This window comes from Sphaerodactylus townsendi, linkage group LG14 (genome assembly GCF_021028975.2).
Source record: "Sphaerodactylus townsendi isolate TG3544 linkage group LG14, MPM_Stown_v2.3, whole genome shotgun sequence".
Classification (NCBI taxonomy): domain Eukaryota; kingdom Metazoa; phylum Chordata; class Lepidosauria; order Squamata; family Sphaerodactylidae; genus Sphaerodactylus; species Sphaerodactylus townsendi.
Genome location: NC_059438.1, coordinates 23975844 through 24002960, shown reverse-complemented (window position 1 = coordinate 24002960; position 27117 = coordinate 23975844). Strand labels below are relative to the sequence as shown.

The 27117-nt window shown below is 49.0% G+C and overlaps 1 protein-coding gene across 1 annotated transcript in view; it reads right to left on the bottom strand.

The window, feature by feature from the left end:
• Positions 1-27117, bottom strand: part of ZFPM1 (zinc finger protein, FOG family member 1) — a 111976-nt gene that overhangs the window by 34844 nt on the left and 50015 nt on the right. The window contains 2 exon segments of the mRNA XM_048516262.1: positions 11365-11460; positions 18432-18563. Of these exon segments, the coding sequence (XP_048372219.1) occupies positions 11365-11460; positions 18432-18563 (228 nt within the window).

Genomic DNA, 27117 nt, shown 5'->3' with positions numbered 1-27117 from the left:
AGGAAGATCGTAGCCAACCCTGCCCCTCTCCGTCAGAACGGGCTGTCCTGCCTCACGCCGCCCTGCACTGCCCAATAATAAACCTTGAGGTTTGCACAGAAACTTCAGGCAGTGGGAGATTACAGAGACAGGAGTCACAGCAAAGATAAAAAAGAAAGGAAAGGGGTGGGGGTGGGGGGGAGATGAAACAAAAATAGAGAAAGGGAAAAGTTTGCTACTTCAGATAGCCAACTGTCTCCTCTTGGCTGGCCACAGCAAGTGTACAGAGCGATTCAGTCAACTGGTGGTTTTCAGTTGTAACGACTACATGGACCCTCCGTATCTAGTAGCAGTATACCACTGTCTGATTGTTAGATGCTTTGAGGAAACAGACAGTTGGCAGGTTGTCTGCGTGTCAGGGGAGTCAGCTCCAGCCAACACGACTGCTGGGTCCTGACTGCTGGTTTCGTGCCCCCTCCCAATATCCCTGGATAGCCTAATCTAGCCTGATCTTGGAAGCTAAGCAGACTTGACCCAGGTTAGCACTTGGATGGGAGACCACCAAGGAAGTCTAGGGTTGCTACACAAAGGCGGGCGACGGCAAACCACCTCTGAACCATCCTTGCCTTGAAAACCTCTTGAGGGGGTTGCCGTTAGTCAGCCGTGACTTGCCAACATGTTCTGTCACACCAAATGACATTTTCTAGGGCAGGTTCACCAAGAATCCTGGGCCGGGGCTTCACTAACAACCCCCTCCAGCTGAGCAGGGAGGCAACAACGCCCTCCAGCTGAGCAGGGAGGCAACAACGCCCTCCAGCTGAGCAGGGAGGCAACAACGCCCTCCAGCTGAGCAGGGAGGCAACAACGCCCTCCAGCTGAGCAGGGAGGCAACAACGCCCTCCAGCTGAGCAGGGAGGCAACAACCCCCTCCAGCTGAGCAGGGAGGCAACAACCCCCTCCAGCTGAGCAGGGAGGCAACAACCCCCTCCAGCTGAGCAGGGAGGCAACAACGCCCTCCAGCTGAGCAGGGAGGCAACACCGCCCTCCAGATGAGCAGGGAGGCAACCTCCAGCTGAGCAGAAGGGGGGAGGCAACAGCCCTCCCATCCCCAGGCAGGGGGGGGGGAGGCAGCAACCCTCCATCTGAGCAGAGGGAGCAGCAACCCCCTCCAGCTGAGCAGGAGGCAATAGCATGCCCTCCATCTGAGCAGGGGAGGCAGCAACCCCCCCTCCAGCCCAGGCAGGGAGGCAGCAAGCATGCCTCCAGCTGAGCAGGGGAGAGCAACAGCCTCCAGCTGAGCAGGGGGGGGAGGCAGCCAAGCCCTCCAGCTGAGCAGGAGGCAACAGCAGCCTCCAGCTGGGCAGGGGAGGCAGCAACCCCAGCTGAGCAGGGAGGCAACATCCCTCCAGCTGAGCAGGGGAGGCATGGCAGCCCTCCAGCTGAGCAGGGGAAGGCAACAGCAGCCCTCCATCTGAGCAGGAGGCAGCAGAAGCCCCCTCCCAGCTGAGCAGGAGGCAGCAGCCCCCTCCCAGCTGAGCAGGGAGGCAACAACGCCCTAAAGCTGAGCAGGGGAGGCAGCAAGCCCTCTCCAGCTGAGCAGAGGGAGAGCAACAAGCCCTCCCAGATGAGCAGGGGAGGCAGCTTAAGCCCTCCAGATGAGCAGGGAGGCAACAACGGCCTCCAACTGAGCAGGGAGGCAGCAACCCCCTCTAGCTGAGCAGGGAGGCAACAACGCCCTCAAACTGAGCAGGGAGGCAACAACCTCCCAGCTGAGCGGGAGCGCTTAAGCCCTCCAGCTGAGCAGGAGGCAGCAGCCCAGCTGAGCAGGAGGCAGCAACCCCCCCCCTCCAGCTGAGCAGGGGAGGCAGCAAGCAGCCCTCCAGCTGAGCAGGGAGGCAACAACGCCCTCCAGCTGAGCAGGGAGGCAACAACGCCCTAAAGCTGAGCAGGGAGGCAACAACGCCCTCCAGCTGAGCAGGGAGGCAACAACGCCCTCCAGCTGAGCAGGGAGGCAACAACCCCCTCCAGCTGAGCAGGGAGGCAACAACCCCCTCCAGCTGAGCAGGGAGGCAACAACCCCCTCCAGCTGAGCACGGGGCCGTTTGCTTTCAGCCTGCAAGTGACCTGTCCAGTTGCGTCCGGCCTGAGCTCCAGGCTGCTGGCCCTTTGGGCTACCTGGATCTGTGGCCATGTCTGCGTGGGCATCTTAAGGGCTTTGGCAGGGGTGGGGTGGGGGAGATGGAGAGAGAGAGAGCCTGATTATCCCAGCAGATTATCCCAGGAGCCCTCTCCTTCGGCCCTGAAATTAATAGTAAAAGCTCTTTGCCGGGAGACAAAGGGTATAAAACGTGACAAACGGCCCCACATAAAGAGGCTCCGGGGTTGCCAATCTATTTGAATATTTGATAGGGAGTGAAAATAAAGGAGCCCATAAAAAGGAAATAGGACAATAAAACACGAGGCAGAGTTACAGGTTGGGGAGGCAGCTCAGCACCTACTAATTACGTTTCCCTTCTTTAAAGGAACTGCTTGTTATTCCAAGGGCCTGGCGGGAGCAGCCGGGGGTCTGCGCCTTGATCTATCGGCAAGGCGTAAACATCATTCAGCCATGGAGAAGCTGCAGCCCAGAACAGGGCCTCTTTCCTGGTCCCTCCGCAACAATGCTGGATCAGTGGGGAAACGGGCTTGTAAATATTCAGGGGGGAAAATTTACAGTAACAGCTGTGAAAAAGTGGAATCAAGTCAGTGGTGGGATCCAAAAATTTTAGTAACAGGTTCCCATGGTGGTGGGATTCAAACTGTGGCGTAGCACCAATGGGGCTGGGCGGGGCATGACAGGGGCGTGGCCGGGCATTCCGGGGGCGGGGCTGTGGCAAGGGCTAGCAGCATACACCCTGATCCCCTTGAAGTAGAGAAGCGAATGCGATACTGGCATGAGCCTGCCGCGCTTGCCCTTAGGGTGCACTTCCTGCTAGACTGCTTCAAGTTCTGCGCACTACTGCTGAGAGGAGGGGCGTAACTAAGGCAAAAATCACGTGGCAAAATCACCAATTAGTCACCCCCTCTCGGCACACACGAATAATTGGTAATCTACTCTCGGGAACCTGTGAGAACCTGCTGGATCCCACCTCTGCCTCTACGGTCCCTACCAACTCTATGATCCTATGAACCTGCTGGATCCCACCTCTGCTTCTACGGTCCCTTTCAACTCTATGATCCTATGAACCTCTAATAAAGCTTGGGTGTAACCTTAGGTGGCTAGTCAACGGGCTAGGCCACGAGAGGGCCAAGATCCATCTTGCCCGGGCAACTCTATCGCCAGCTACTAATTCAGTCTTGATTACTACAACTGTTTGCAACTTCAGTTGGGGCATGGCATGGGACTGGTCACCAGGGGAGGGGGGGACATTTTACTCGCGCTGAAAAAACTGCTTGTGTCCAGTTGTTTCTCGCCACAATTCAAAGTGTGGCTTTGACCAAGAAAGCCCCAAACAGTGAGGGGCCAGGAGTTGTTACAGGACCTCTTCCTGTGTTGTGAACCTGCCCGCTGGTTAACAGTGACGTGAGCGGCTATCCCCGGATGCCTCTGCTTTTGGAAAGTCTGTTGGCTGCCAGAGAAGATGCCAGCCACAGATGCAGGCGAAACGTCAGGAGAGAATGCTGCTGGAACACGGCCACACAGCCCGGGAAACCCACAACACACAAATATGGTTCAGTTACATAATTTATACCAGTTACCAAATTCTCCCTCCTTTAGTAAAGAAGAAGAAGAAGAGTTTGGATTTATTACAACAAATACAAATACAAAACCTTTAATGGCATATAAAGAGTGGTAAAATACAAATTATGTTAAAACCAATTGACTAAAATTTACACAAAGGTTTCACTCTTGATCCAAGTGCCTTTGTTAAAAACCTGGCAACTGATTCAGTAGTGTGGGGATGATGGTCACTAAGCAAGTATGAAACTATTTCCTTGTCTGATCTTGCTGAAAATTTCTTCAAGATGGCCTCAAGAAAAAGCGACCGATAGTCTGCAAAATCTTTACAATGAAGGAGCACGTGTCCAGTTGTTTCGGGTAGGACCGCTGCACAAGAACAAGTCCTGTTCTCCTGTGGGATGCCGTGATATCTACCGGGCAGTCGGTAGCACATTAAGCCGAGCAAGCATAAAATATCCATATAAAATATGTGGACTGGGTTTGGATTTATATCCCCCCTTTCTCTCCTGCAGGAGACTCAAAGGGGCTGACAATCTCCTTGCCCTTCCCCCCTCACAACAAACACCCTGGGAGGTGGGTGGGGCTGAGAGAGCTCCGAGGAGCTGTGACTAGCCCAAGGTCACCCAGCTGGCGTGTGTGGGAGTGTACAGGCTAATCTGAATTCCCCAGATAAGCCTCCACAGCTCAGGCGGCAGAGCTGGGAATCAAACCCGGTTCCTCCAGATTAGATACATGAGCTCTTAACCTCCTACGCCACTGCTGCTCCTTATTCATTTCGAATAATTTCATTCAAGAATATTCAAGAATTATTTCATTTCGCTTTAAGCACCCTGGCCTTGGCCGGGCCTGGCATTTGACTCGCGTTCTCAGCGATGTTGTGAGACATTTGAAAGTTTTCAATTCCCAAGTCATTTTAAAGCGAGTCAGTTCTCAAAGTCCCCATCATTCCTCTCATGACACAGGCCTCTGCAGCAACTGACGGGGCTTCAACTCTTGCTAGAAGGCAACCAGCCTTCCTGGACACTTGGCCACCATCTCCCTCCCATCAATTCTTGCCGCCGGGGGCAATTTGAAACTGCCCACCCAAACTGCCGGAGGCAACTGGGGCTCCCAGCCGCTGGAAATGCCACGTTCTGCCTCCGAGGGAGATTTACGAGAACAGGAAGCAAATGGAATGGGCTGCTACATCTGCAAACGCTCCCAAGTTGAGGATTATAGATTATAGCTATCAGTTATTTGCATATCAGAATTTTAAAGCAGCCGAGACCCCGCGAGCGAACAAGGTCATAGTAAAGATTTTTTTTAAAAAAAAATCTTTCCCATTTTCTTCTCCTTCCCTTGACTTTCTCATTCTGCTGCACGTTGCTCGGGGGCCAACAAAAGCACACGGCGGCCCCGTTTGCTCTCCCTTTGCCCGGCTGCACCAGAGCACAGATGTTGTCAACGCCACTGTTGGGGGAGAAAAGGTGAGCTTTTCAACAGACACAATCTGCTCTACCAACCGCTACCATTGGCTACAAAGGGATAGCCGATTATACAGCAGGGGTCTGCAACCTGTGGCTCTCCAGATGTTCATGGACTACAATTCCCATCAGCCCCTGCCAGCATGGCCAATTGGCCATGCTGGCAGGGGCTGATGGGAATTGTAGTCCATGAACATCTGGAGAGCCACAGGTTGCAGACCCCTGTTCTACAGCTATGCTTGCCCTCTGGCAGTGACATACCGGGTCTAAATGGCACCAGGGGGCATGACCGCGCCCTCCCCACCTGTTTCCCTGCTCCTTTCCCCCAGAACACACAATCCCCCATGCCGGAACACATAATCAGAGCACTCCCGACAGATGGCCATCCAGTCTCTGTCTAAAACAGTGACGGCGAACCTAGGGCACGGGTGCCAGAGGTGGCACTCAGAGCCCTCTCTGAGGACACGCACAAACAGAGTTTATCATGTGAGGGGGGATCACCCCCCCATCTAGGCTGGCCTGGGCTGCTGGGCTCGATTATTAGCATTAAACCTAAGACCTAGTTTTGGGGAAGCAGTATAGGTAACCCTGTTAAGCGCTGTTAAACCCCACTGATTTTCATGCGAAGAACTAAAGCGCGATCCTTTACCTGGGAGTAAGCTCGGTTGCTGGCAATGTGGCTTGCTTCTGAGTAAACCCTCCTAGGGTTGTGATTCACCCGTTCGAAGAGTTGCACGGTTGCTTCAAAGCACAGCCAACAACTACCACCAAGCTTACTCCCGAGTAATGCACACCTCAGAGCCGACCATTTTTTTCTAAACTAAAATCCCAGTATTCAGGTTAAATTGGCGTGTTGGCACTTTGCAATAAATAAGTGGGTTTTGGGTTGCAGTTTGGGCACTCGGTCTCGAAAAGGTTCGCCGTCACTGGTCTAAAACCTCCAAAGAAGGAGGCTCCACCACACTCCGAGGCAGCGTATTCCACTGTCCAACAGCCCTTCCCATCAGGAAGTCCTTCCTAATGTCTTTTCCTGCATCTTGGGTCCATTGCTCCTTCCCCAGTCTCTGGAGCAGCAGAAAACAAGCTTGCTCCCTTGTCCACGTGGTCATCTCCTGTCTGTTCCTTTTGACTAGCGATGCCAGGAGGCTGCTTCTGCCCTTCAAGCAGAGACTCTTCCACTGAACTTTGCCTTTTCCTTAAAGGGCAGCCTCCTATTTCCTGCTGTTCCCTGCCTTCTATGGGGCTGGAAACGTGTTGATCTGGGGCAGGGGTCAGCAACCGTTCCACCCCTTTCCTCCCCCCTTTACACTCTGGGCCTTTAATTCTCATGGGGGCCCTCCGCTCTCTTATTTTGTTTCTTTCCAGGGTGGGTTTATGAAGTTTTCATACTGGACGCCAATGTAATTTTGTTAATTTGCTGTTTTAATGGGGGTTTAATGTCATTGTTGTTTTATTATGTTGTTCACCGCCCAGAGCCCTTCGGGGGAGGGGCGGTATAGAAAATCAATTATAAATAAATAAATATAAATAAATAAACCTGCGGCTCTCCAGATGTTCATGGACTACAGCAGGGGCTGATGGGATTTGTAGTCCATGAACATCTGGAGAGCCGCAGGTTGCTGACCCTTGGTCTGGGGCTTTTAATCCCTCCTAGCCAGATGGTCAAGGGACTGGGGAGGAGGTCTGACCCCTTCATCTGGGAGCTCCATGTTCAGCTCCCTTGCAGGCTGCAGAGAAACATCTAGAACCAGGGGATGCCCAGCAAACCCAACAGGGGCAGCTTGACCGAAGTGCCCAGCTCGGCAGAGGGGAGAGAAGGTTTCAAACAGCACTGAGGACCAGCGGCAGAGCCCCACCGCTACCCCCGGCACACAGACGCATGCAGCCCCCTCCCCGGCCTCCTCCACACACCATCTTCCCAGCCTGCCACTGCTGACACACGGCGGATCCTGCCAGATAAAGAAGAAATTCAGGCTGCTCAAAAGTTTTCCTTTTTTTTTCTTCTTCTGCCCGTTCCATTCCTGATAAGTGCGGTGCCTGCACAGAGACTGATAGAAGCCCTATCGCGGCGGTTAGTGCAAGACGGAAAAGCCTATCGCTCCGGCATCACCGGACTCACATCAACTCCCAGCCACACAGAAATTAATATCACTCCAATTACCAGAGTGGAGATGGGCTGCGCAGCTACGATAATAAAATCTCTTTTACATAAAGAATGCAAATGACCAACTCCGGAGGGGGTGGGGTAGGGGAGAGGCCGGGGCAGAGCACCTTCCTGACGCTCCCTGCAGGCAGGGCGCACCAGGGTTCATTCAGCCCCGGGAAATATGTCCAACCTCACCAACTGCATGAGCATCAGTGGGTCCTTCTCCAGGAAAAGAGCTTGTCTGAGCATGCACAGAGCACCAGACAGCTCTCACACTGCTAGAATAAAATCTTCTTGAAGCTGTAGTCTGACATAGAATCGTAGGGTTGGAAGAGACCACAGGGGCCCTCAAGTCCCACCCCCTGCAATGCAGGAACACATAAACACGCCAAACATCCGCACCACATGCCCCATGCGGAACAAAGCTTATGCCAATGGTGCTCCCATGTACAGAGTTATCGACAATGGCTGACCTTGCATTGAGCAGGGGGTTGGGCTAGATGGTCACTATGGCCCCCTCTACTTCTATGATCCTATACACCCCACAGGGAGAGGGAGGAGGAGGAGGAGGAGGAGGAGGAGGAGGAGGAGGAGGAGGAGGAGGAGAAGAAGAAGAAGAAGAAGAAGAAGAAGAAGAAGGAGAAGAAGAGGAAGAAGAAGAAGAAGAAGAAGAAGAAGAAAGAAGAAGAAGAAGAAGAAGAAGAGTTTGGATTTATATCCCCCCTTTCTCTCCTGCAGGAGACTCAAAGGGGCTGACAATCTCCTTGCCCTTCCCCCCTCACAACAAACACCCTGGGAGGTGGGTGGGGCTGAGAGAGCTCCGAGAAACTGTGACTAGCCCAAGGTCACCCAGCTGGCGTGTGTGGGAGTGTACAGGCTAATCTGAATTCCCCAGATAAGCCTCCGCAACTCAAGTGGCAGAGCTGGGAATCAAACCCGGCAGAGCTGGGAATCAAACCCGGCGCACCTGCTCTTAGCCACTACGCCACTGCTGCTCCACTGCCTCCAGTGGACACAGATTACACCCCAACACACTGGGGAAAGAAACCAAACACGGAAGCCTCCTCCTACTGACGATACAAAAGCCACGAGGGGATCAAACACCCAGGCAGGACACCCCTTAAGTTATGTCCAGATTTGCACAGAGGCCGGGATATCCCTGACCACTAGGGAGGGAGGGCAGGACACTCTGGCAGGATTTGAGACGAAAAGTTTGCCCGGGCTGATGGTTGCCAAGGAGAACTAGGAGTAGAGGAAACCTCACATCAGGGCAAAGGGCTGGGTGGGAAAGTACAGATAACCAAGCAGGAGGTGGGACGTCTAGCAGATATTTCCGGCCAAAGCATCCAGGAAGGGATGGGAAGGGATATCAGTCTGGCTGTGAAACTCATTTCCCTTCTAGGACCTGACGGGGAAAGAGAAAAAGAGACCCGTGACAAGAGGAGTCCCCGGCTAGCCTTGGGGGTGAGCTGCATGTAGGAATAGGAGGACTCAAATGGCCAGCCAGGAGCAACGGGGTGGTTTTGTTTCCTGGATGGATGTGGTGTTCTGACAAAGAACACAGTCAAGGGAATGCCGTTTCCAGCATCTCACATTTTGGAGCTGGATTCTAATCCCTGACCAAAGCAGAGGTGGGATCCAGCAGGTTCTCACAGGTTCCCGAAAGTAGGTTACTAATTATTTGTGTGTGCCAAGAGGGGGTTACTAATTGGTGATTTTGCCACGTGATTTTTGCCTTCGTTACGCCCCTCCTCCGCTCCTCAGCAGTAGCGTGCAGAAATTGAAGCAGTCTAGCAGGAGGTGCACCGGCGTGCATGCCAACCTGTGCCTGCGTGCATTCGTTTCCCGCCCAAGGATCAGTGCAGTGGCTGCGTCCTTGCCACAGCCCTGCCCAGGAATGCCCCACCCCCAGAATGCCCGGCCGCGCCCCCATCATGCCCCGCCCAGCCCCATTGGTGCTACGCCACAGTTTGAATCTCACCACCATGGGAACCTGTTACTAAAATTTTTGGATCCCACCACTGGACCAAAGCCCTGCCAAGGCTGAGAAAAGCACTTTTCCTCTGAGCTCCATAACATCTGAAACAAAACTGCTGGCCAACCTTGCAGGGTTCTTTGCTATAAGAAGGCCAAGATACACTTCCCAGTTGACCTAAGATATTAACAGCCCATCTCACAACAGATATCAAGGTTGCGCAAAAAGGGCTACAGGGCAGCAGAGTAGACCCATGTTCAGAGACTGCAAACCTTGGTGGGTCAGAACCAGATTGCTTAGAGAGATAAACATATGGATTCGATTTTCTGCAATGAATTGAAGAAGGGAGAGAAACTTTTCCCCAATGTACAGATAGCCCTCAGAGTGATTTTAATGGGCAAAAAATTATAAAGACCAGGAGACTTTCCCCAAAAGTCCAGCTGTGCTGTTCAACTCTTGTCTTCATGTGGCAGGGAGTTCCAAAGGCTCATTTCAGACAACTTTCCATCTCATTCAATCCTCACAGTTAGATGTAAGAACATAAGAACATAAGAACAAGCCAGCTGGATCAGACCAGAGTCCATCTAGTCCAGCTCTCTGCTACTTGCAGTGGCCCACCAGGTGCCTTTGGGAGCTCACATGCAGGAGGTGAAAGCAATGGCCTTCTGCTGCTGCTGCTCCCGAGCACCTGGACTGTTAAGGCATTTGCAATCTCAGATCAAAGAGGATCAAGATTGGTAGCCATAGATCGACTTCTCCTCCATAAATCTGTCCAAGCCCCTTTTAAAGCTATCCAGGTTAGCGGCCATCACCACCTCCTGTGGCAGCATATTCCAAACACAGTCACTCGTTGCGTGAAGAAGTGTTTCCTTTTATTAGTCCTAATTCTTCCCCCCAGCATTTTCAATGGATGCCCCTTGGTTCTAGTTCTAGTATTGTGAGATACTAGAACCACGCCATTGTTTGCCAGCTCACAGCAAGGCCCCTACCTCTTCTGTTGACAGGTGGAGAATGGCACTCCCAACATTTCACCGCACGCCTCAGTGGCACACAAATGAAAGTCCAGTCGGAGAAACTGGCAGGACACGAGGAGCACCCTGCCCTGGAGAAACAGATGCTCCCAGACTGTGGAATCTGCATGTGCCACAACATGTCTGAGTTCTGAACTTATTTGCTTTTGGAATCTAATTGTGAGCCAATCTGTGACTTGCCATTTGCTCAAATATGCAAATCTGAGGTAACAAACAGGGCTGCCAACTTCCAGGTGGGGCCTGGAGATTTCCTGGAATTACAACTGATCTCTAATCTACAGAGATCAGTTCCTCTGGAAAAAAACAACAACAGCCAGTAGAGTCTGTGTTATTATCCCCTGCTGAGGACTGTCTCTTCCCCAAAGCTCACCCTCTTCCAACTCCACTCCCAAATCTCCAATAATTTCCCAGTCATGAGCTGACAACCCGAGGTGCAAACCAAATATTGAAGCTAGCCTTTGCTCCTCCTAAAAACAAAAGACAATCTTTCTTTCAATTAAACGACAGGTTCCCATTCTCGGAAGAGACGGCCATCTTCCCGGAGGATCCTCTGAAAAGGGCTGATCCAATTAAAAAAATCTTTCATTGGGGTGTTGTGGGATTTCCGGGTTGTATGGCAGTGTTTCAGTAGGATTTTCTCCTGATGTTTCGCCTGAATCTGTGGCTGGCATCTTGAAGATGCCAGTCACAGATGCAGGCAAAACGTCAGGAGAAAATGCTGCTGGAACACGGCCATACAGCCCGGAAACCCCACAACACCCCAGTGATTCCAGCTGTGAAAGCCGACAATCTTTCATTGGCTGATCGCCCTTATTTTTAGCCACCACAAGGGCTCAGTTCACTGCATCAGTGTGTTGTTGCCCTTGTAAGGTTGACAGATCTGTGCTGAGTTAGACATGGGGGCTTTCACTGGACATTGTGCTGAACTATGCAAATTCCCTCTGTTGGAAGGAAGGCAGAGCCTTGAGTGGGGCATCTGATTTCTACCCAAGAGAGTCTGGATGACGCAGGTGGGAAAGAGAGACTGCAGAGTGGGGAAGTGAATTTACCTGGCCCATTCCACGTGTCTGGCTCCTGGAGTTCCTCCAGAATCTCTTGTTTATCGGGCTCCGCGGGACTGGCTGAATTCTCTTTGGGCTCTGCCTCTGAAACAGAAACAGTAAAATGTTACTAAAGTCATTGGAGATGATGCAGTTGGCAGCTGGGTTAGATGGAGCCCCTGTCCACCGGACTTAATCACATGATTCACCTTTGGGTCCTGGTCCAGATCTACAGGGTTGGATACTCCCCCTTTGGAGCCTTTCCCAAGAACTTAGAAAATCAGCATCTTAGGGAGGGGGAAGGGAAGACTAGAACTCTTCCTCTGTTATCAGCATGCAGGGAGTTTGTTTAGATGGAATATTCACCCAGGTGAACCTTTGATAGAAAGCTGTCTGCTACAACAATGGAAGTTGATAGGAACGTTTGATAGGACAGTGGTGGCGAACCTTTGGCACTCCAGATGTTATGCACTACAATTCCCATCAGCCCCTGCCAGCATGGCCAATTGGCCATGCTGGCAGAAGGCTGATAAAACAATAATCTAGCAATCTACAGCATCTGGAGTGTCAAGAGTTCCGCTCCCTACAATGATAAGACTTGTATCGTATAATCCAGACCTCACCTTTACCACCTCACCTGATGTTTGTGAGAAAAAGGCCCAAGTTAAACCCATCCCTAAAGTGGACTGGTGTGGCTGGACGTCGGAAGAGATGTTCAGAAAAAGAAAGGCTTACATATCTTGGCGGGCAACCCCTCAGAAATGTTGGCCAAAATAGAGACATCCTTCGGACGGATGCCAAGATCAATCACTATTTGTTGCTATGGGAACACATCTGGGAGTCTGGGCCACTAGGACCTCTGGCTTATATTCTCTTGCAGGCAGCCCAAAAATGAAGAGGGACAATTGTTATAGCCAACCATAGTTAGCTCCGACATAAAAATAAGCTATATGGCTCACCATGAAAGTGGAAGTGTTTAATACTGGCTATCTACAAAAAGAGGAGGTAGCATCAAAGGATTACCCAGGTGTCTTCAGCGCACATTTACACCTGAAACTCAGCTGGTGGGGGGGGGGGGAGACACTTGGCTTTGAACATGAGCCCCTCCCATCCCCTCTCACTGTCCAAATTCTTCTACTATTTCCTTTTCCAAAGACAGCTTGCAATTTTAAAAAACGGAGATAGTTCTGCAAAATAAAATTTCTGTCAGATTCTTTACACTACTTAAACGCAGACATTTACATTCTGTACCAAATTCTATCACCCAAAAACCCCAAATAATTTTAACTTGTTGATAAGTGATCTGGAATCGGGGGGGGGGGGGAGATGAGCAGCGTCGTGGCCAAATTTGAGGACGACACCAGATTATTTAAGAGAGTGAAAACAAAAGAGGATCGTCAAAAATTCCAGAAAGCTCTTTTCCGTTGAGCTGGGTAGGTAACCATGTGCCAAGTGAGGAAGCGAAAGTAAGTGTGGTAAGTATAAGGCCACATGGGAGCAAAAAACCTTAATTGTAAAGATAGGCTGATGGGATTTGAAGAGGCTGAGACTGACAGGGGAAAAGAAATCAGGAGTGTAGCAGAAAGCTCAATGGAAGTATCAACTCAGTGAGCGTAGTGGCGGTGAAGAAAGTCAAATTCTGCACTGAGGATTATTAGGAAAGGTTGAAATAAAACTGGCAATACTGTAATACCCTTGTACAGATCTCTGGCTGAGCTTCCGTTGTTATATTACCCACAGTTGTGGTTTCCATGTCTGAACAAAGATACTGCAGAGACTGTTGAGAAAACTCAGCAATGAAGGAATAAGAGGGGAAGTCCTCCTATGGATTAAAAACTGGTTGAGAAACAGGAAACAAAGAGTGGGTGTAAATGGGAAGTTCTCACAATGGAGAGATGTCGGGAGTGGTGTCCCCCAAGGATCCGTTTTGGGACCAGTGCTCTTTAACCTATTCATAAATGACCTGGAAGTAGGGGTGGGTAGCGTGGTGGCCAAGTTTGCAGATGATACTAAATTATGTAGGGTGGTGAGAACCACAAAGGATTGCGAAGAGCTCCAAGCGGACCTTGATAAATTAGGTGAGTGGGCTCAGAAATGGCAAATGCAGTTCAATGTAGCAAAATGTAAAGTGATGCACATGAGGTAAAAAAATCCAAACTTCACATTCACGCTACAGGGGTCAGTGCTATCAGTCACAGACCAGGAAAGGGATTTAGGCGTCTTAGTTGATAGTTCCATGGGAATGTCAACTCAATGCGTAGCTGTGAAAAAGGCAAACTCTATGCTGGGGATCATTAGAAAAGGAATTGATAATAAAACTGCAAAAGATTGTCATGCCCTTATATAAAAGCAGTGGTGCAGGCACTTGGGTACTATATCCAGTTCTGGTCACGCATCTCAAAAGGATATTGAGGAGATAGAAAAGTGCAGAGAACCTTGAGGATGATTGAGGGACTGGAGCACCTTCCTATGAGGAGAGGCTGCAGCGTTTGGGACTCTTTAGTTTGGAAGGGAGAGAGCGTCTGAGGGGATATGATTGAAGTCACAAAATTATGCATGGGGTAGAAAATGTTGACAGAGAGAAATTTTCTCTCTTTCTCACAATATACTAGAACCAGGGCATACATTGAAAATGCTGGGGAGAATTAGGACTAATAAAGGAAACACTTCTTCATAGCGTGTGATTGGTGTTTGGAATATGCTGCCACAGGAGAGGTGGTGATAGCCACTAACACAAGTTAGCTTTAAAAGGGGGGGGCTTGGACAGATTTATGGAGGAGAAGTCGATTTATGGCTACCAATCTTGATCCTCTTTGATCTGAGATTGCAAATGCCTTAACAGACCAGGTGATGGGAGCAACAGCCGCAGAAGGCCATTGCGTTCACATCCTACATGTGAGCTCCCAAAGGCACCTGGTGGGCCACTGCGAGTAGCAGAGAGCTGGACTAGATGGACTTTGGTCTGATCCAGCTGGCTTGTTCTTATGTTCTTATGTTCTTATGCATAGCTGGGAAAAGGCGACCAAGATGGATAAAGGGTTGAGCTACCTTCTCTACAAAAGCAAAAGATGACCAGAGGTGGGATTCAGGGGGTTCCGAAGGTTCTGTAGAACCTGTGGTTAAAATTTAAAATATCACTTTTTTAAATACTTAAAATATTTTTATTAAGTATTAATATTTTTAGTACTTAAAATAAAAAAGTGATATTAAAAATATTTTTAAATACTTTTTAACAGTCATTATTTGAATCCCACCACCATCGGAACCTATTGTTAAAAAGTTTGAATCCCACCTTTCAGTCTAGAAAAAGATGAGTGAAGGAAGGGGGGAAATAGTAGGGATTTATAAAACTAAACATGGGGTGGAAGAGGGGGACAGGGATAACTTTTTCTCGTTTGCCCGTAATACTGGCACTTGGGGGGGGGGGGGGAGAGGCAACTGTCTGTTATCATCAATTGTCTGTTTCATCAAATGAAACTAATGGATCAAAGATTCAGATAGGATTAAAAAATGCTTCTTCATTCAGCCATAATAAGTGGAATTCACAGTGTAGTAGTGGCCACAAATTTAGTTGGCTTTAACAGGAGGTTAGATTCCTGGAGCAGAGGTCCGCCCATAGCTACTGTTCTCTGTTCCACATAAAGATGTTAGTAGATCGTATATTCCTCCGCCACTGAACAAAACATGCCAGGCCTTCTTTGTTGTCGAATGCTCTGCCTGGGTCTTAGTGCCTACCCTGTGATTTGTCTCTTTGAAAGCAAAAATGCATTACATTCAATGAACTATAAACGCTCCAGTTTCAAGTACCTTGTTTAATAATGCCCAAAATAATGGTTTTAACAAAGGAAGCATGCAAAAATGAATGACAATTCTCACATTCATTTGGGCTGAAGAATACAACTTTCTCAGCGGCTGCACCTCAACTGACCACACTAACATCTTTATGAGGAACAAAGCATAGAAATAATGACTAAGGCAAATCTCCACAACCATGGGACACCAACCTCTGCAGGCCATTGCTGGAAAGTAACAGTAGGGAAGGCCTTGGCCTCCAAGCCCTATTTATTGGGCCCCTGGTCTGATCTGAAACTACCTCCCCCCGTGATATTCTTACACTATACTAGTTATTTTAGAAATTCATGTCCCAAGATTCCTCCTCACAAGGGGGACTCGAGATCGTTCACAGCATCCAGCTGTGCGAGACAAATGACAGATGCCGCGCATTTGCATAATTTATTCCGTCTCTGGTATCAACTGGCAACAGCCAACAGTAGCGAGACTTTTTGGCTTTGAGCCACACATCTTCAAGCTTATCGTCCTGGCTTATGAGGGTTAGAAATTTGGAAGTGCAGGAGGCTTCGGACCATAGGACTGGGGCGGACGCCCAGGGCACACGTGGAACCAGGAGAGGCTGTGGCTTATGACATCAGTAGCAAGCGACTGTTTGTTGATGACTCAGAGGGCCGATCCGCTCTTCCCTTTCCCAGCCCTCCAGCTGGCTTCCTGGGGCCGCGCTCCCTGAGGCGTGTTCATAGCAACTTGGACGGCAATTATTTTCCCCATTAAGGGCCGTTCGAGACGCTGCCGATAAGCCTATCTGCATAAGACAGTACATGAAAGATCAGCAAAGTGCATGTTGCCTTTTGCATCGAGAGCTTTCGATAAACAGTCACACGCGCACAAAAGATTGTCGATGGCCACCACAAAGGGCGCCCCCTGGGTGACGTCACCGGCCATTAGCGGTGTAATACAGGTGATAAGGGAGGGGGGTGATGATTAACATCAAATAAATCAATCGCTGAGGATAAAAGTCCCATTATTTTTGGCTATAAATCAAAGTGGCTGGCATATTGATTGTTATCCATCGCGCTGAAAGCTTTTTGCTATTCGCCACAGGAGCAGCAGTTATTGCAGCCGGAGCGTTATCAGGCGCTATCACCTTCTTCTTCTTTTTTTTTATCATGGCACGCTAGTGCCAGGTGCAGCACTCAGCTGGAGTCTTTGGAGCTCTTCACCCCTCCCCACTCACCAGCCCTCCCCCATTGCCCACGGCTTTTGCAGCAAACTCCAAAATCAGATAAAGGGACTTCTTGTTTCCTTTCTGCAGACCAACTGGGGGGTGGCGGGAGAGGGTCGAAGTCTGCTATCAGACAGGCGCTTGGCCTTTTTGTAAACCAGATTCACTCATCCCCTCCCCCAAACATGAATTATGTGCACCTAACTGGATCACCTGTAAATGTCCAGCTAGGTTCAAGTCCAACAGAATCAGATTTTGGGGTTGCCAGCTTTTGAGAGTCAGATATACAAAAGTTCATGCCCCCCACTCCACATTTGTCTCTAAGCAGTGGTGGGATTCAAATAATTTAACAACCAGTTCCAGTGGCGGGATTTAAATAATTTAACAACTGGTTGTTTACAAGCACCATTTTTACAACCGGTTCTGACGAAGTGGTGCAAACTGGCTGAATCCCACCACTGTCTCTAAGGCTCTCAAATCTAGCTGTTCTTCTGAAACCATCTGAATGCGAATTTACACTTTGGGAGAAGAAAGCCTTTGGTGGATATAGAATGAGTGCACAGAAGAAGAGAGATTAGGGAGTCAAAGGCCATTAGCTAAATTTAGACCCTTCCTCGGCACACTATCAAATGATGAATATTAGTGACCTCTATTCCTCAAGGGAGGGGGGCGATCTTGAGAAATTGCAGGCCTCCACCCCGCCTACGGGCTAACCAGCCGACCAGGAGGATGGACAATGAAACAAAATCCCAAGGGGAGCTTAGGGGCCACACAAACTGTGCAGTTCAATCTTTGTTATGAAAATAATTCCCACCAGTTTCCATGCTTCTGAGCAAAGGACGGCACAGCCGTAGCGGACATGGGTGTCTGGGACCAGATAATATGTTTTTTTAAATGAAAGAAAAAGATAGGAGCAAAACATTAAAATCCTTTTTGGGAAGCTGGATGGTCAAACCATGAGACAGAAGGATAATGGGCATATATGTGAGTGTCCATGTTGCATTTTTGGGTCAGTTTTCATTCTAACCAGGGCTGACCCTGATTAGCTTCCAGTTGCTGACAACCTGAGTTAACCTGAGCCATCCAAGTCAAGGTTCACCAAACCAGGCCATGATTAACCTCACTGTCAGCATTTCTCACTGCTATGCTTGGAAAAACTGTTGAGAGTATGCCAGTATTATTGATTAGAATGTGAGCCGGCCTGGCAGAGATCTGACGGCAATGAACCCAAGCCCTTGGTTCGGATTTCACCTCTGCTGAGAATTGACTAGGCAGCTCTGGGCTAGCCTCTTTCTCTCTACTCCCCCTCATGTATGCAGTATGGGTGGAACAACAGACGCCTCCTCTGGTTCAAATCACAAAAATGATAACACACATGAAACGTTTCAAAAATCCAGCAACTAAAAAGAGCAGCCCTTGGAAAACGGAGCATGGCAGTAACGGAGAGTGCCTCTGGGCATGGGCAAATTAAGCAAGCCTATATTGGCATAGACAGCAGTACAGCAATAATAAAAAACGGATTAAAAAGCATGTACAATACAGGAAATACATGTTAGGATGAAGAAAATCTACTGGCGTTTAGTACTTTCCAGGAGAAAGTCTGCCACTATCATACAGAGAGAAGGATCAGGGTTGTCCAACCAGTAGTGTAATCTAATTAAATCGGGGAGATCGGGAAAATGTAAAGGAGTGAGATTCACATACTTGGATCTGATTTCCCTTGAATCTGGAGACAGTGAAGTAATTGGCACTGGGCCAAGAGATTCCAACAGAGCCATCGTTACATGGGGCACAATCTTTGTAGCTCTTTTCTTGCTTATTAAATCTGCCATGTAACAAGGCAGAAGGCATAACATTAAACCTGGCGAGCATTATGGCTCTCCTTTGAACAGGGTTTATTAAGCAGTACGCATGGGCAAAATTGCCTTTCCCTCTTTTTGGAATAGCTATGGCCACTTTTCATACTTTCTGGGTGAGAACACCGGGCATTAGGAAGCAGAGCAGACCCTTTTGGCTCCCAGCTCTGTGCTGACAACGCCATTCTCAAAAGGAAACTGACCTTCGCTGCAAGGGGAACTGGACGACTCGCCCTCCATGGAACCCTCCCGGTCTGAGGCGCCGCTCTCTCTCTCCGAGTGGCCGTTGTCCTCCAGAGTTGCTTCCTCCCCTTCCTCCATTTCACCAAAGGTGCCTGCAAGTGCAAAAGCCAAGAAAAGGAATAAAGGTGAATCCTCCTGCCTGCATCCCCAAAAGAAGATCAATTGAGATGTTGCTTGTTTGATAGCAAAAGATCGTATGCAATTCAGGACTCATACCCCTGGCCATTGTGTACAGTCTGGGCAGTGCAATTCAAGAAGGATATTGACAAGCTGGAATGGGCAACCAAAATGGTAAAAGGTCTGGAATCCATGCCCTACAAAGAGAGGCTTAGGGAGCTATGGGGATGTTTAGTTGGGGAGCGATGGGGATATTTAGTTTGGTGAAGAGAAGGTTGACATGATAGCCATGTTCAGATATTTGAAGGGATGTCATGTGGATGAGGGAGCAAGCTTGTTTTCTGCTGCTCCAGAGACTAGGACCAGGAGTCATGGGTTCAAGGAAAAGAGATTCCACCTAAACATCAGGAAGAATTTCCTGACAATAAGGGGCTGTTTGTCAGTGGAATGCACTACCTTGGAGAGTGGTGGAGTCTCCTTTTTTGGAGGATTTTAAGCAGAGGTGGATGATCATATGTTGGGAGTACTTTGATTGTGTGTTCCTGCATTGCAGGGGGTTGGACTTGATGGCCCATAGGGTGCCTTGAAGCACTAAAAGCTCATTCTCAGCTTTTGTGGTCTATTCAAGACATGGCATCAATGCATTTTCAAACCGCTTTCAGTGCTGCTTTGAGGAATGCCGGGAATAGCAAAATCCATTTGCAAACAGTTGTGAAAGTGGTTTGAAAACGCATTATTTTGCGTGTGCGGAAGGGGCCTATGATTCTACATTCGGGTTCAAGTCTACCCAGAGTCAGAGAACTGGTAGTGACTGGCATTCAGAGGTTTGCGGCCTCTGTACGCAAAGGTTCCCTTTAAGTAGCATGGCTGGTAGGCTCTGATGGACAAACTCCTTTTAAAAGGCTCTGCGTTCATATTTCAACCCAGGCAGCGAATTCCTCCATTTAATTAGTCTCTGAGTAAAGAAATATTTCCTTTTGCCTGTAATGACTATAGCAAATCAACTTCATTGAGTGCCCTAGTATTATGCGAGATGGAGAAGAAACTCTTTACATATACACTGTCCACCCCATGCATGATTTCAAAAACCTGTCCCCCGCGCGCGTGTGTCCCCACCTACATGGTTGTCTTCTTCTAAATTAAAAATCCTACTGTTGTACTTTCAGAATCCAGAGGTCTTCTCAGAAAAGTGGTGAGTGGTGCCCCCCCCCCCCAGTTCATGGGTCCCTAATATCATCGGGACCCATCATTGAGACCATAGGTCCTAATACCATCAGGACCCACTGCCTCTCTCTCCTTTTTAGGAGGATTAGGTTTAGGATAACTGCTGTTTTTATCATATTTATGGAAGTTCTATACGAGGGGTAGGGAACCTGCGGCTCTCCAGATGTTCAGGAACTACAATTCCCATCAGCCCCTACCAGCATGGCCAATTGGCCATGCTGGTAGAGAACTGATGAAGTATGGGAATTCTAATTTCCTGAACATCTGAGAACCGCTGATTAGGTTCCCTACCCCTGTTCTGTGATGATTTTATGTATGGTTTATATGTTGTATTACACCACTCCAGAACCCTTCGGGGGATAGGGGGCGGTATATTAAGTTGAATGAATGAATGAATGAATGAATGAATGAATGAATGAATGAATGAATGAATGAATGAATGAATGAATGAATGAATGAATGAATGAATGAATGGGCACCAGCCCATCTTCATTCGCCTGCGGGCACATTTCTGTTCTCTTTCACTAGCTAAGACATTTGTTATTGTTGTCCGGTTTTGCACCCACACTGTTTTGGTGCGTTTGTTTGCTACCTATCTCAATTCAGTTTCTGGCTTTAAATATGAGCTACCAGAGAAGACTCTTCAGTTCGCAACGAAGTGGCTTGAAGGTCTGGTTTGTCTGACTTTGTGACTCGGGTAGCATCTTCCCACACACTCAGGTCACAAGCCGTTTGTACTTCAGACGCAGATGCCGCTGCTCTGCAGGTAGAGTCTACACTTCAGAAAGAGCCTTGAGGCAGGAGAATCTGCCCACAGATCCAAGTAGCTCACCTGACATGACCCCAAAAACCCCACAACGCAGCACAAGCAAGAAGCCACTGAACTGCAGAAAATGCATGCAGAGACCACTCTCTGGATCACATCCACGCCACTGACCAACATCTGCTCTCGGGGTTTTATGGGGTCTTGGCATCAGGGATGATCGAGGGCCTCTTATGGCCAACCAGGCCTTCCCCCTAACCTGTTTGAAGCCGTGGACACCTTTTAAGAACATAAGAACATAAGAACTAGCCTGCTGGATCAGACCATCTAGCCCAGGGGTAGGGAACCTGCGGCTCTCCAGATGTTCAGGAACTACAATTTCCATCAGCCCCTACCAGCATGGCCAATTGGCCATGCTGACGAAACATTAAGGGTGGATTCCTAACATCGAAGAAGTCTGATCTAACCAACACTCTGCCACTACATGGAATTGGCCCACCCAGGTGCCTTTGGGGAGTTCACATGCAGGGGAGGTGAAAGCTACAATGGCCTTCTGCTAAGCTGCTGTTGCTCCCTTTGAGCACCTGGTCTGCTAGAAGCATTGCAATCTGAGAGATCACAGGAGGATCAAGATTGGTAGCCATAGAGTCGACTTCTCCTCCATAAATCTGTTGTCCAAGCCCCTTTTAAAAGCTATCAGGTTAGTGGCCATCACCACCTCCTGTGGCAGCATATTCCAAACACCAATCACACATTGTGGCAGAAGGCAAGTGTTTCATTTTGTTAGGTCTAATTCTTCCCCCCCAGCATTTTCAATGTATGCCCCCTGGTTCTAGTATTTTGAGAAAGAGAGAAAAAATTTCTCTCTGTCAACATTTTTTCTACCCCATGCATAATTTTATAGGACTTCAATCATATCCCCCCCCTCAGACGTCTCCTCTCCAAACTAAAAGAGTCCCAAAAAGAGTTCCCCTTACTGATGCAGTGGGAGACAGTGGTGGGATCCAAGAATTTTAGAAGTAACGAGTTCCCCATGGTGAGGGTGGGATTCAAACTGTGGTGTGGAAGGGCCAATGGGGCTGGGCGAAGGACACTGACGGGAGCGTGGCTGGGCATTCCAGGGGCGGGAACACATTCCTGGGCGGGCTGTGGCAGGGGCGCGGCAAGCTGTGCTGGTCAGCAGGCTGAGGGAAACAAATGCATGCAGGCTTAGGCTGCCGCACACCCGGTGCACCTCTTCTGCTAGAGCTGCTTCAAGAGTTCTGCGGCGCTACTTTGCTGAGAGAGGAGGGGTGTAACTAAGGCAAAAATCACCAATTAGTAACCCCCTCTCGGCACACCCAAATAATTAGTAACTTACTCTCGGGAACCTGTGGGAACCTGCTGGATCCCACGTCTGCAGGGGGGGGGGGTCACAACCACGAAATGACTGCCACGGGAGCTGGAGCCATGCACATACAGGAAGCCCAAGTGCAGGAGAGAAGGGGGATAATTTATTTATTTATTACCTATGCCCCAAAGACTCAGGGTGGGTTACAATATAAAACTCATATAAATCATAAAATTAAATACAACTAAAACAATTGCAACACAGAAACAACATAACTAAGTTACGATGTATGCAGCAAAATAAATTTCTACTGCCAAGGCGATGTGAGGACTCTTATCCTCTAGTAAAAATTTCATGCTAGGCTATTTGGAATTTATGCTTAATCTTGTCAGTAATGGAAGAATCCACCTACGTTGCTCACGCACATAGCAATCCACCTACGAGGAGAGACTTAGGGAGCTGGGGATGTTTAGTTTGGTGAAGAGAATGTTAAGAAGTGACATGATAGCCATGTTTAGATATTTGAAGGGATGTCGTGTTGGTGAGGGAGCAAGCTTGTTTTCTGCTGCTCCAGAGACTAGGACCAGGAGTGATGGGTTCAAGGTGAAGGAAAAGAGATTCCACCTAAACATCAGGAAGAACTTCAGTGGACAGTGGAACGCACTACCTCGGAGTGTGGTGGAGTCTCCTTCTTTGGAGGTTTTTCCAGAGAGTCTGGATGGCCACCTGTCAAGAGTGCTTTGATTGTGTGCTCCTGCATTACAGGAGTTGGACTTGATGGCCCCTTGGGGTCTCTTCCAACTCTATGATTCTAATTAATCTGTCAATCAGATGCCTCGCTGAGCAAGAGCCCCTGTCGACCCAGTCCCTTTTCCCACTTTTTAAAAAACACTTGGTGGGAATTATGGTGCCCCTGGACACAATGGAGGGGACGCCAGCATTACAACTATATTTTGAGGGAGTGACACATGATTCACGCTCCTTTTCAGACCCTCTGGTTCTGACTGGTCTAAGAGGAACACCAAATAATCGAAATTTCATTCTGTCCCAGAAGAGGGAGATTACTCCAGAGGTCTCCATGACAGCTTTGGTGTTTCTGGGGCTACCTCCCGTTTCTTGATGGGAAAGAGGGCTGGCTTTTGCTTCCTCCACAGCTACCAAGAATTAGCTTGGTCCAATTAGCTTGGTGATGGCCACAAATCTGGATAGCTTTAAAAAGGGCTTGGACAGATTTATGGAGAAGTCGATCTCTGGCTACCAATCTTGATCCTCCTTGATCTGAGATTGCAAATGCCTTAGCAGACCAGGTGCTCAGGAGCAGCAGCAGCAGCAGCAGGCCATTGCTTTCACATCCTGCCTGTGAGCTCCCAAAGGCACCTGGTGGGCCACTGCGAGTAGCAGAGAGCTGGACTAGATGGACTCTGGTCTGATCCAGCAGGCTAGTTCTTATGTTCTTATGTTCTTAACATCTCAAGATGGTCGTAGGCCACCAGCCAGACTGTGGACTTCAGCATGTGCCCAGACACTCCAACCCCAGACTACCTTATCTTCCCACTCACACACCCAATAAACCGACAAGATAAAGAAGCAGAGTCATTTGCTGGTAAATCCTGTTGGGAAAATTTTCCAGACCCAAAATATGTGCCCTGTAAAACCACAGGGATGGTTCAGGCTAGCCCAGCCTCATTAAATCGAAAAGCTAAGCAGGGGTGGAGACCGCCAAGAAAACCCAGGGTCTCTACTCAGAGGCAGGGAATGTCTCGAAAACCCTACAGGGCCACTGTAAATTGGATGCGACCTGATGCCGCTTTCTACCACCTTCAAAACCACAGCCAGGTTCCGCTGACAGCACAGAGTCATCGGTGAATATTTGGGATCCACCAAGTGGACGTGTTTATTGACATCCAGAGAAGCGTATCCAATTTCCAATGGCTTGGGTGTCTCTCAATAATCACATGCCCCATCCTCTCCGTTGCTTTTATAAGCTTCGATGGGGACAGCAGTTGCAGATTATTGGAGAGAAATATATTAAAGTCTACAAATGGCTTCTTGTAACTCATAGATTGCTCCCCCAAACATGCTGCTCTTTCAGGAAAGATACCAGGGGGCGGAAGAGGCAGTCAGCCGGTTACATAAAATATAAGGAAGAAAAGGCAGTGGTCCCTTGTGGAAGAAGAAAGAAGAAGAAGAAGAAGAAGAAGAAGAAGAAGAAGAAGAAGAGAAGAAGAAGAAGAAGAAGAAGAAGAAGGAGAAGAAGAAGAAGAAGAAGAGGAGGAAAAAGAAGAAGAAGAAGAAGAGGAAGAGGAAGAAGAAGAGGAAGAAGAAGAGGAAGAGAAAGAAGAAGAGAAGAAGAAGGAGAAGAAGAAGGAGAGGAAGAGGAAGAAGAGGAAGAGGAAGAAGAGTTGGTTTATATCCCCCTTTTCTCTCCTGCAGGAGACTCAAAGGGGCTTACACTCTCCCTTGTCCCTTCCCCCCTCCCTCACAGCAAACACCCCTGTGAGGTAGGGGTGGGAGCTGAAGAGAGCTCAGAAGAACTGTGACTAGCCTCCAAGGAGTCACCCAGCCATAGGCGTGTGTGGGAGTGTACAGGCTAGTCTGGAATTCCCCAGGATAAGCCTCCCACAGCCTCAGGAACTTTGGCAGAGTGGGGAATCAAACCTAGTTCCTCCAGATTAGAGTACACCTGCTTTTAACCACTACGCCACTGCTATGGAGGGGCAGAGTCATGGGCACAGGGCCCCTTCTCTGCTCTTCCAAGTCAGGTCCAGTTCCCAGTGACGCCTGTTGAACTTGGATGCACGGGAAAGCAACCTGATTGTATGTGTATGTAGTGAGGCATAAGAAATGAGCGTGCACTGATGGGAACACTACAGCGGCCAGGTAATATGACTTTCCTTGCCCTGGCTGGGGTGCCTACGCAGGATTCCTGTTGTTTGAATCACAGTCCTATTAGGTTCACCACTGTCCAAGGGGTAGGAAAATGGTGCCCCTGTGTAAGCCAAGTGGAACTGGGCAAAGGGATCCCCTTTTCATTGTCGTGCCCCAGCACCCAGCTTGCCTCAACGGTGAGGCCGGCCCTCCTTCCCAAAAAGATGGCTGCTGTTTTCCCAAGCAGGTCTGCCCCTCTGGTCTCCCTCTGTCCGGGTGAGGATGGGGGAGGGGGCTGTAGCTGGGAGAGGAGGGGAGGGGGTTAACTTTATCAGAACCCGAGAGCCGCGAAGCCGTGAAAGAAAAAATTAGCCTAACGATGTTTCATTTACAGCGAGAGAAACGATTTGTTAGCCGGCGATTGTTTCTGAATATTATCAGAGCCTTTTTAATTGTGCTGGAACTGAAATTAGTAGAATTAGAATAAATTGCCTTCCCTTCTCCGGCAGGCTCTTTATTCACGCTCATTGTTGTCTGCTTTGTATAGATTATAGGGGTGCTGGTTGTTCTCCTCGGCACGTATTAATATATACATGCCTGGAGTCCAAGAGAGAGGGAGCTGAGGTCTGGAGAAAACTACGCGTTATTGCCAGCAGGCCAGCCTCTCCGCTATACACCCACACCTCATTTTTTGCCTTTTCAGGGTAAAAGGCAGCATGCAGTGTGCCACACAACACAGAGGTTGCCCATTTTAAAGGTGGGTGGCACGAGGCTTGTGCTTCTGGGGGCTCTATATCCACCGCATCACCAGCCGGGCTGTGTGCGTTCTTGATCTGCTGTGATAAGCATTTGGTGTTCCCACCTGGTCCATGGCACACCATGCAACACCCTGAGGAACACAGTTGTGGTTGGTTTCTTTCTTTCTTTCTTTCTTTCTTTCTTTCTTTCTTTCTTTCTTCTTTCTTTTCTTTCTTTCTTTTCTTTTCTTTCTTTCTTTCTTTCTTTCTTTCTTTCCTTCTTTCCTTCTTTCCTTCCTTCCTTCCTTCCTTTCCTTTCCTTCCTTCCCTCCTTTCCTTCCTTCCTTCCTTCCTTCCTTCCTTCCTTCCTTCCTTCCTTCCTTCCTTCCTTCCTTCCTTCCTTCCTTCCTTTCTTTCTTTCTTTCAAGCACCGAGGTTCTAGCCCAGAGCTGTCAAGGGCTGATGGGAATCGTAATCCATGAACATCTGGGGCACCAGAGTTGGACACCCCTGCCTCTAGGCCAGGGGTAGGGAACCTGCGGCTCTCCAGATGTTCAGGAACTACAATTCCCATCAGCCCCTACCAGAGGCTGGTGGGAATTGTAGTTCCTGAACATCTGGAGAGCCGCAGGTTCCCTACCCCTGCTCTAGGCCTTATGATGGAGCAGACACACTTGAGAGCAACACACAAAATAGTTTGGTGAAACTGTGGAGCCCACAGGAGAGGATCAAAATTTCCAGAGGGAAGGCACTTACACTGTTATTTTTTTAATGCCACAGGTCCCTTCTACATATAAAACCACCCAACTTCCTCTTTCAGTCTCTGCCTGGCAGGCATTTGCAAGCTCAGATGACAAATCTGAAGCCAGCCTCAACACTGCAAAGCTGGGAGGCTCCAATCCAGACACAGGAAGAAAAGGAAGAGCCCGGATTTATACTCTACTTTTCTCTACTACGAGGAGTTTCAAAGCAGCTTATAACTGCCTTCCTTCCTCGCCCCACACAGACACCTTGTGAGGTAGGTGGGGCTGAGAGTTCTGAGAGAACTGTGAGTAGCCCGAGGTCACCCAGCAGGCTTCATGTAGAGGAACAAGGAAACAAATCCAGTCCCCCAGATAAAGAGTCCTCCGCTCTTAACCAGTACACAGCATTAGCTCTTGCTGAGGTTCAAGGTTCACAACAGCGTCTAGAAAAATCCCCTCCCTATTTCTTACAGATCTGGACAGATAGGGGAGAAGAGAGATGGAACATAACGTTCCAATCGAACCCTAGGCGCGTACCCAAGTCAGAACAAAGGACCGCTAGCCAATTTGCTATTTCAAAGAGGCTCATTTGGGCCTCGCTTGCTGGCACCTGACTGAGGCGTATAGCTCAGCCTCAACCCTCCCCTCCGCTCATCTGACTTGTAAAATTAACAACACCCATTCCCAATACCCTTTAAAAAAACCCGCTATTGTCTCCCAAGCATCCCACTGCTTGCAAGAATGCTGGCAGCTACACAGGGGCCGACAGGAGCCAACTACTCTGTGCCAAGCCGTGTGGGTTAACCGGACGGTTGGGTTTTTTAAAAGGCAGGAGAGAGGGGGGGGAGGGGAGGAAGCCGGGCT